At 38.6% G+C, this 8,703-nt stretch overlaps 2 protein-coding genes across 5 annotated transcripts; one reads left to right on the top strand and one right to left on the bottom strand.

The window, feature by feature from the left end:
• Positions 1-255: 255 nt before the first annotated feature.
• On the top strand, positions 256-1,626 carry LOC117925416. Its single transcript, XM_034844420.1, has 3 exons — positions 256-453; positions 531-682; positions 759-1,626. The coding sequence occupies exons 2-3, from the start codon at positions 631-633 to the stop codon at positions 1,220-1,222; spliced, it is 516 nt and encodes a 171-aa protein (XP_034700311.1). The 5' UTR covers positions 256-453; positions 531-630; the 3' UTR covers positions 1,223-1,626.
• Positions 1,627-2,270: 644 nt separating this feature from the next.
• On the bottom strand, positions 2,271-8,322 carry LOC117925415 (pentatricopeptide repeat-containing protein At2g03880, mitochondrial-like). Of its 4 annotated transcripts, XM_034844417.1 has the most exons (6): positions 4,997-8,322; positions 4,785-4,855; positions 4,546-4,690; positions 4,368-4,449; positions 3,916-4,201; positions 2,271-2,724 (listed from the first exon to the last, which is right to left on the bottom strand). In XM_034844417.1, the coding sequence occupies exon 1, from the start codon at positions 8,175-8,177 to the stop codon at positions 5,160-5,162; it is 3,018 nt and encodes a 1,005-aa protein (XP_034700308.1). In that variant the 5' UTR covers positions 8,178-8,322; the 3' UTR covers positions 2,271-2,724; positions 3,916-4,201; positions 4,368-4,449; positions 4,546-4,690; positions 4,785-4,855; positions 4,997-5,159. The 4 variants fall into 4 exon arrangements, with proteins under 4 accessions (XP_034700308.1, XP_034700310.1, XP_034700307.1 ...); XM_034844419.1 differs by lacking the exon at positions 4,785-4,855 and having other exon boundaries at positions 3,916-4,198; XM_034844416.1 differs by lacking the exon at positions 4,785-4,855.
• Between the last annotated feature and the right edge of the window lie 381 nt (positions 8,323-8,703).

Raw genomic sequence — 8,703 nt, forward strand, 5'->3', positions numbered from 1 at the left:
ACCAATGGGAGAAATTGATTTCAAAAGAAACATGTAGTGTTGGTTTATATCATGAGTCCTTAATGGTTTACTTTGTTAGACTGTTTTTGGTCATTGGCCTTTCTAAGCTGTTAAAAGATGATCAAATTATCTGATCAAAGGTGATCAATTATTTGTCATTCATCTATTTCTTGGTATAGCAAGCTGTTAATTGCCATGCGTTCCCTTTATCATCATGGGAAGTATGCATCTATATTTTTTCTGAGATTTAAACTTAAATTATGATTGGTTGAAAATCTCACTGTAGAGCTCTGAAGATGAAGTTGTTCTGAGGAAAATTCTGTACGATGCTGTAATATTGGCGGATTATTCTTTCCTCAATCTAGAGAGAGAGATTAAATTACCTGTGGAGCGCTTGCATAGAATTGCCTTGACACGATTGATTGTTACACATGAAGCTATAGAGTTTTTAAGGTACGAGAAAATGAAAATTGTAACTATTGTTGTACTCAAACTTTCATTGCAGAATCTCATCATCTGGCTTGCTGCAGGGAACATGGAGATCGGGCAAAACCTATATCTTATGTAAATGCCTTCTCCTCTTCTCATTTATCTTCCCAGTTAATTAAATGGGTCTCAAATCAGATTGTCATGGAGGGAAAAGTGAATAGACCCAATGGATCATCACCTAAAGCTCTTATAAGTAAGTATCTTGACGCCTATCTTCATTGTTAGTGCTTCTTCCCTCTAATGTGCAACTTTTAATTGATTTTGTCCAGAGTGGCTGCTAAACCTTGAGGGTCAAGGGATAAGAATATTTGATGATAGCATCTCAAGATATCGTGCCAAACTAGTCCTTGATATTTCCAAAGTAGATTATGAGCAACCAGTAGGTAGAGCAGATTTCAAGAAATTGGATGATGATCTCCTCTTTTATGTTGATAAGAAGAGGGAAGAGGAAGATGGAAACAAGGAGGATAAAGAGACAGATGATTCCATGAGTGCTGCATTTGTTTCTGCTGCTCGGACAATGAAGTTGGCAGAAAAGGATGGGGAAAGAAAACGGAAAAAAGGTAGTAGCATTGAAAAGAAGAAACAGATCAAGTTCCAAAAGTACAAGCTTCATGACAATTCTAATTCAGAAAGAGAGTCATCACATTTCCATGATGATGGTCTGAGTAGTGGTAGCGAGATAGAGAATCCACTCTCTGATGATGAAGATATGGAAGTAAAGGAAGAATAAGATAAACATGGGAAACCTGGCAAGAGGGACTACTCGTAGAAACCTTATTAATACTGCAGCTTGATTCTTTGATTGAAGTGTTTATGAGGCAGTTAAAACCAGTTGTACACCAGAACATATGTTTCAACCAACCTGTTGTAAGCTTGGAAGATCACGCAGAAGAATACACACAACCTACCTATTAATGGTAGTGTAATTCAGGGATACAAGTAGGAAACTGACATACTACTGCCAGTGTAATTCAGCTTTGCTATCCTCACAAATAGTTTGCATCTTTTCTGTTGGATTATTGCTGTGTAATGGTATGACTATATAGACTTCTTATCATAGCATTGAAGCCTGTATGAGCAAGCCCCCTAATGAGATTAATATTTAATTTGAGGTGGCATCGTGTTTTTTCTCCAGCAACAGGCACTTTAAAATTATTGTTAACAAAAGGTTTCAACAGCTTACAAGGTTAAGTTGAAATAAACAGTAGACTTTCTTCATTCTGGCACCAATGGTTTGTCTAAAATGGGCATTACAAATGTGTTAAAATGCTGAAGATTCAACTTTGGGTATACACCCAAAGCCAACACTCTGTAGAACCAGAACCCATGGTTGGAGAATGCATGACCAATTCTTTTAATTGATGAATGGTCAGTGTCCGTTGGGTGGGGGTCACAATAGAACACCTGGGCTATAGATTCACTATTGCGTGTTTTGCTCCGATTTCAACAGGATTGTCTTTGTAGGAAAATTCTTATCCGTGCAGTCATATAAGCTATTAGCCTATTACTTGAAACTTGGAAACAATCCATGTTAAGCTATAGAAGTCTAATGCATGATTGGAAGAGACTCTTAACGGTACCACTGATTTGCTGAGTGGTGGTAATATCAACACAAGTTCTGAGTAATGCCACAACCTGAATTCCAGGGGACTCAGATGATTGAACTCAGGTCAAAGGTTAGACGTTAAACTCTATCCAAGTTGTCAATCAACTAGATAACTTGATTTTTTTCTAGAATAAATTGACATCTAATTTTAAATGAAATTACTAAACTGGGATTTAACTAAATGAATCCTCCATAACTAGGCATCATATGCTTTCCATATGAGATGATTATCCAAATCTCTAAGTCAAAATATTTGTCTAAGAAAATTCTCTCAAATCGATCCCATGACATCACATCTGTATCATACATGATACACCCTTTTCATGGTTTGCCATAAAAAAACCCTGCTTTGTCCACTAACATATATGTTGCTAAACCCACCCTTTATTTCTCTCGGATATCTGAGCCCTCAGATATTCTTCTTATTCGCTTTAGCCAATTCTTCGCCACTTCAGCATTTGGCTCCCCATTAAAAGATGGGGATTGCATTACCATGAATCTCTACATGGCTTCCATTTGGCTCATCACTGCCCCAGTTGGGTGAGCTCTCCTCTGCGTGTGATCAGAATCTTTCTGAGCTAGGTTGGAGGAGATCAGGGGGTACTCAGCTCTTTGTAACCTGCCAACTGGTTCAAAACCACAAACTTTGTTATTATGCTGAAATCGTAGAAAGAAAAGGAAAGAGTATCAAACTGCCACTTCAGGGTAACTCTACTGGCATCTAGAAGCAGAAAGATGTACATAGGCATACACTTGCAAAAGCAAAATCAGAAGTCTCCTACAATTATTCTTCATTTTTATAATGGTAAATGAAATTTAATTATGAAACTTTCTTTAGAGATTGATGGATGTCAACAACCTCAGAAAAGTTGTCTGATGGAGAAACATTAACATATGAAGAAAACAACATTTCTGGCTTTCCAGGTTTTCTCAGTGAGATTGATTCAATATATAAGGACAAACTTCATTTCAACCAAGACTACACAACCTCTGGAGTAAAGGAGAAACAAATCTATATCTTAGAATTAGAATTGCATGAAGTCAATCCTCAGCCATGAGATAGGAAAGAGACAAGATAGCTAGCTCTCAAGTCTAGCAGAACTGTAAGCAAGCAGAGGAAATCTGTATTCAAGCAAAAGAAGTCCACAAGTGCCGCTACATATATACAAACACACACACACACACACACACACACACACACTTAATGCAGATGTTAAAATAGGTGAGGCAATGTGAATAGCTGAAGGCAGTTTCTTTAGTGCAAGTCCAACACAGGATATGAACAATTTGACTCAAACACGAAAATTTTGTCAGGGCCAACATTTTTTTTCTTTGAATCAACTTCAATAGTACAAACCAGTTAGCCCAAATTCAGCAGGGTCTTTATCTGGATGGATTCTTGTCACTACTCAACTCTATTTAGAAGTTGTATCCTATATTCTAGGCAATCATGTCTTTTCTCATAGCCTCAGCACATCTTTGCCTTTTGATATTTTTGGTGCCCATGACTTGAGTCCAACCACCCTTCTCCACATTGGTGCATTAAAGCTTTCATTTATACAGCTGGAACATCTTAAACAGCTTTCCCACTTCTTGTGCTCAATCAATGTCTTAACTTCTAACCAATTCATTCATACAGTATTCTATCTTTTCTTGAATTGGCATACACCCATCTTTAGATCCATTCTAGCAACAATCATTTCATAATTACAAAAAATTTTGTATCACATCATACTGTCCTTACGAGTTATAACTGCAATATAAAATTTCCATACTGGACCAAGATTTTATCCAAAAGAGAATTGAAAAGTACATACCAAACCAAGTGGTCTAGCATCATCACTTGCAAGGTCTGATTGGAGCTTTTGTCTAATGCTATATAAGCCAAGTTCTTCTCAATGGTCTTTGTTCAGTGGCACAATTATCTGCTTTCTTCTCTTAATCAAAGGCTCTTCGAAATAAGCAGTGATTTGTTCATCATAATTATCTATTTGGTCAATTCTTTAAGAAATTGTTTAACCAATTTTCAATTGCCTCAGCTCCAACAATGACCACAATAGTGATTGGAGCTTATCCTCAAACTCCGCCAAATGCATCACCCTGCTGTTGAGAGAATGTGAACAGAATAATCAGTGACATAACCTTAGTTCTGGAAAGACAACAAGGGAAAATAAAATGCCACCAACTTTGCCGTATAGACCTAAACAAAGGACCCAGTATTTAATCCAACTCCTGTGTTACAGGACATCAAGATGAAATCCTCACTAACCTTGTTTTCAGGACCTCATTGAGAGAATCAAAATGAATCAGATTTCTTTTGAAATCAAATATTTGAACTGAAGACCAGAAGCCTGCACAAAATCCCAGTCACTATGAGAATATCAATCACAGAACTACTATGGTGAAATAAACTCGGTTTAAAGGTGTCTCAGGTTACAGTGGTTTACATTTCCATCCTTAGTTTGGTGAACGGTGAACTTTCATATCTGATGAACCCAAAACTTCAACATTTTATGAAGTTGTTCCCACTTCCCACAGCTACAGAAGAATGATTCCAGAATTCAGCAGCTTCATAGATAGGCAACTTTTCTCCTGGAAAAAAAGGAAATTTTCATGTCATAAACCCATTCAACCAGATGGGAAAACTCTCTCAAAATGGAGAATAAAACTTTTATAGACAATTTACATTCAGGGATGAAACCATCAAATGCAAAAGTTCAGCTTCATATACCAAGGAGCATGATATGGATTCTATACCTGGAGAGAGGAGCACAGAAAATACAAGGAATAAAGACAGCAAATATTGGTGATTACTATGTTTCTCATACGTATCAGCTAAACAGAACTTCAAGTTCATATCATGTGGGAAACGAAAAATAAATAACATGGTAAAAATACCTGGAGTAATAACGCCCTTGGAAAGAAAAAAATCATCTCATGGGATTTCTTTAGCCAGGAAACCATGGCACTGAGCACAGAGCAGCTTCAGCTTCAAGGAATATGTTTAGACTTAAACCTTGTTGCCTGTATCCCTTCTCCTTGTATGCCCTCTCAAGCAAAATCACCAAAAATTCTGACAAGAGCAAGAGCCATTCTTGAAGTGGTGAAAACAATTAATGTCACGAACAACTAATTCTTGGTTTGTAATTTCTGAAATGGACTTCATAAAATCATGGCAGTCACCACAGATGCGGAGGTTCTTGAAAATCCTAATAGTTTTCCTGGTGCTGGTGCTTAGAAGAGCAAAGGCAAGAGCCAATCTTTCACTATGATAAAAGAGGAGTTCCTGTTTTTCTCTGTCGGAGACATTATGAAGCACATGGTCCGTGTTTGGAGTATAGCCAACTGACATCAGTTTCTGGTGTAGATCCTGTAACTTTAGATGGATTTCCCTAATTTTTGGATGTGAACCATCATGAGACAAAAAGACATGGACTTGACCATTGACCTCAACCCAGCTGCATCCAGGTTCCTTTTTAACCCCCCGAGTGGACATCAATGCCCTAACATTTGTAACATCATCCCACATACCTTTGGCTGCAAACATATTAGATAGTAGTATATAATTTGAGTCTATCTCAGGCTCAAGCTCAAAAAGTTTCATTGCGGCTCTTTCACCAAATTCTATGTTTCCATGCATTTTACAAGCTCCAAGAACAGTCTCCCAGATCAAGACATTTGAAGTTAGCTTCATCTCCTCAATAAAGCTTTCAACCTCATCAAATTTTCCTGCCCTTCCAAGGATATCAACCATACAAGCATAATGCTCAATAGTAGGAGTGATTCCATAGATTTTGCTCAATGAATTAAAATGCTTCTTCCCTTCTTCAATTAAACCCATATGGCTACATGCAGAAAGAACACCTATGAAGGTAACCTCGTCAGGCACAGTGCCCTCATCTAACATAGCCTCAAAGGCTTTGAGAGCCTTCCCTCCTTGCCCATGTTGTGAGCATCCACAAATGATCGTGTTCCATGAGACTGTATCCCGTGAAACCAAGCCATCAAAAACAACCTCAGCATCTTCTATGCACCCACATTTCGCATACATATCAACAAGAGCACTAGCAACAAACATATCACCTGACTGCCCAGCCTTAACTGCCATGGAATGGAGTTGCCGCCCACTATCTAGAGTTGCAATACGGGAGCAACCACTCAAAGAGCTGGCAAGTGTGAACTCATTGGGCTTCACACCTTCTCGTTGCATTTGAATGAAACACTTCACAGCCTTCTCTCCTTGGCCATCCTGTGCATAACCAGCAACAATCACAGTCCAAGCAAAGAGGTCTCTTTTAATCAATCTGTTAAAAATTGTTTCTGCATCTTCCAAGAACCTGTTTTTGGCATACATATCAACCAGAGCTGTTCCAACAAAATCATTACCATCAAGACTGTTCTTTACTATTTGGGCATGCACTTGCTTCCCAAAGTCTACATCTGAAAGGCTGGAACAAGATCTTAGAATGCTGATAAATGTGTACATGTTCGGGTTGAAACCCTCCGCAAGCATCTGGTTGAAGATCCTTAGCCCTGTATCACAAGTTTCATTGTCATGGAATCCAGATAAGAGGGCATTCCATGAAATTAAATCCCGATTAGTTGTCGCTTCAAACACCCGGCAACCATCTTGAACAGAACCAATTTTCATATACATTGTGACCAAGGCATTGCAAACCGTATTATCATATTCAAAACCATACTTGCAAACACAAGCATGGATGCTTTCACCATAATATAGGTCACCCAAATCAGTGGCAGCACTGACAAGACTAGCAAGGGTAAACTGGTTTGGTATCACACCTGAGTGTCTCATTCTTTTAAATACCTCAGCTGCTTCTCTGCTCTGCCCTTTTTGATCAAGGCATGTGATAATTGCACTCCAGGATACAACATCAGGATCTTCAATCCTCACAAAAACTTTTAGTGCATCACCTGCCAGCCCGCACTTGGAGTACATATCAACAAGACAACAACTAATAAACTCATCAAGCTCACAACCAATCCTGATTGCCAAAGAATGCACGATTTGGCCCGCCCTTAAATTTCCTGAGTTTGCACAACCCTTGAGGACAGTAGACAAAGTAAACTTGCTGAAGTTTATTTCTGATCCTGTCATTCTGCAAAACAAATTCAAAACCTTTTCAGCATCACCCATCTGTGCAAACCCATTAAGCAATGCATTCCATGACACAGCATTCTGCTTGGGCATGCACAAGAAGACTCTCTCTGCAAGCACCATCTCACCACATTTTGCATAAAGGTCAACAAGAGCAGACCCAACAAATAAATCAGAAAAATCTCCAACCTTGATAGCTTCTGCATGCACTTGTTTCCCAAACTCTAAATCCAAGCACATGGAGCAAGCTTTCAAAGCAGTCGCATAGGTGAACTCATTCGCCCCAACACCTTCCCTCCGCATCTCACAAAACAAATTAACAGCACCACTTCCATATCCTTCAGCAACAAACCCCGCAATCAAAGCCGTCCAGGACACAACATCTCGTTCAGGTATTTCCCCAAACACCTTACATGCGTAATTAGCGCTCCCACATTTTGCATAAACATTGACCAACGAATTCCACAAATGGGAATCCGGGTTTATCCCACTTTTTATCACCTGCCCATGAATGGCCTTCCCTTCATTTAAAGCCCCTTTTGAAGCACAAGTCCTCAGCATCCCCGAATACCGTCTTAGCCTCTCCTTGCTATCAAAATCCAAACCCCTCCAAATTCTCTTCTTTTCAACTGTTTCAGGAACCTTATTCCCCGGCGTCGAATTGGGTCCATTGGGACTCGACAGTTTACTGGGCGTTTTCTGGAACCCATCCAGAAGCCGAACCGGCAAGTTCTGGGCATCGCCGAAAGCCCAATGGCCTGTAGGGTTTAACTCAATAGCATCGAGAGCACAAGACAAAGATTTCAACCGAATAGAAAACTGAAAATTTCTGGAGATTGTTTGAGGTTTCTTGAAGAATTTAAGCGAAGAAGACTGTATCGGGCAGCTGGGCAAGAAGAATATCCCTCGAAAACTAGGGGGTGGACTGCGCATTCTCAAAGAAAAGCAATCGCATTCCATTAAAGGGCACCCAAAGCCTCGCTTCTGAGACCAGTGTTCAGCTTCAAATCAACAGCACGAGTAGCCGCGACAAGGAAACCTAAACGACGTCGTTTCCTTATTTGTCCATTAGAAACCGCATCGTTCAAGTCCAAGTTGCTCGACAACGTACTGACTATCGGAAGCGGCTAAATATGTAAAATGCTACCAAAAAATAAAACGACGTCGTATTGGAAAGCGGGGCTTTTTTAATTTTTAATTTTTTGAGAATGTTGATGCCAAAAAAGTTATGCTTTTCTAATTAATATTTAATCAGTGGACATTTAATTTGGTCATGTTTGATTCTCGGAAAATGTGAAAGAAAACAAGGAAGGAAAATATAAAAATAAAATAAAAAGTGAAAGAATATAAAAAAAATGAATTTAAAATCAATAAATTATTTTTCTATAGTTTTTAAATTTTATTTCATTTATTTTAATTTAAAATACATACTTCTAATTAAGTTTAACTATATTTTATTTTTTCAAATATTTTTTATGGCATAATC

Source organism: Vitis riparia, chromosome 11, assembly GCF_004353265.1.
Source record: "Vitis riparia cultivar Riparia Gloire de Montpellier isolate 1030 chromosome 11, EGFV_Vit.rip_1.0, whole genome shotgun sequence".
NCBI lineage: Eukaryota > Viridiplantae > Streptophyta > Magnoliopsida > Vitales > Vitaceae > Vitis > Vitis riparia.

Excerpts from the sequence above, each read along its gene's own strand:
- LOC117925416 (XM_034844420.1), top strand. The coding sequence starts at position 631 with ATGGAGGGAAAAGTGAATAGACCCAATGGATCATCACCTAAAGCTCTT. Across the intron at positions 683-758 it reads ATCACCTAAAGCTCTTATAA|AGTGGCTGCTAAACCTTGAG; the intron begins GTAAGTATCTTG and ends GATTTTGTCCAG.
- LOC117925415 (XM_034844419.1), bottom strand. The coding sequence starts at position 8,177 with ATGGAATGCGATTGCTTTTCTTTGAGAATGCGCAGTCCACCCCCTAGT.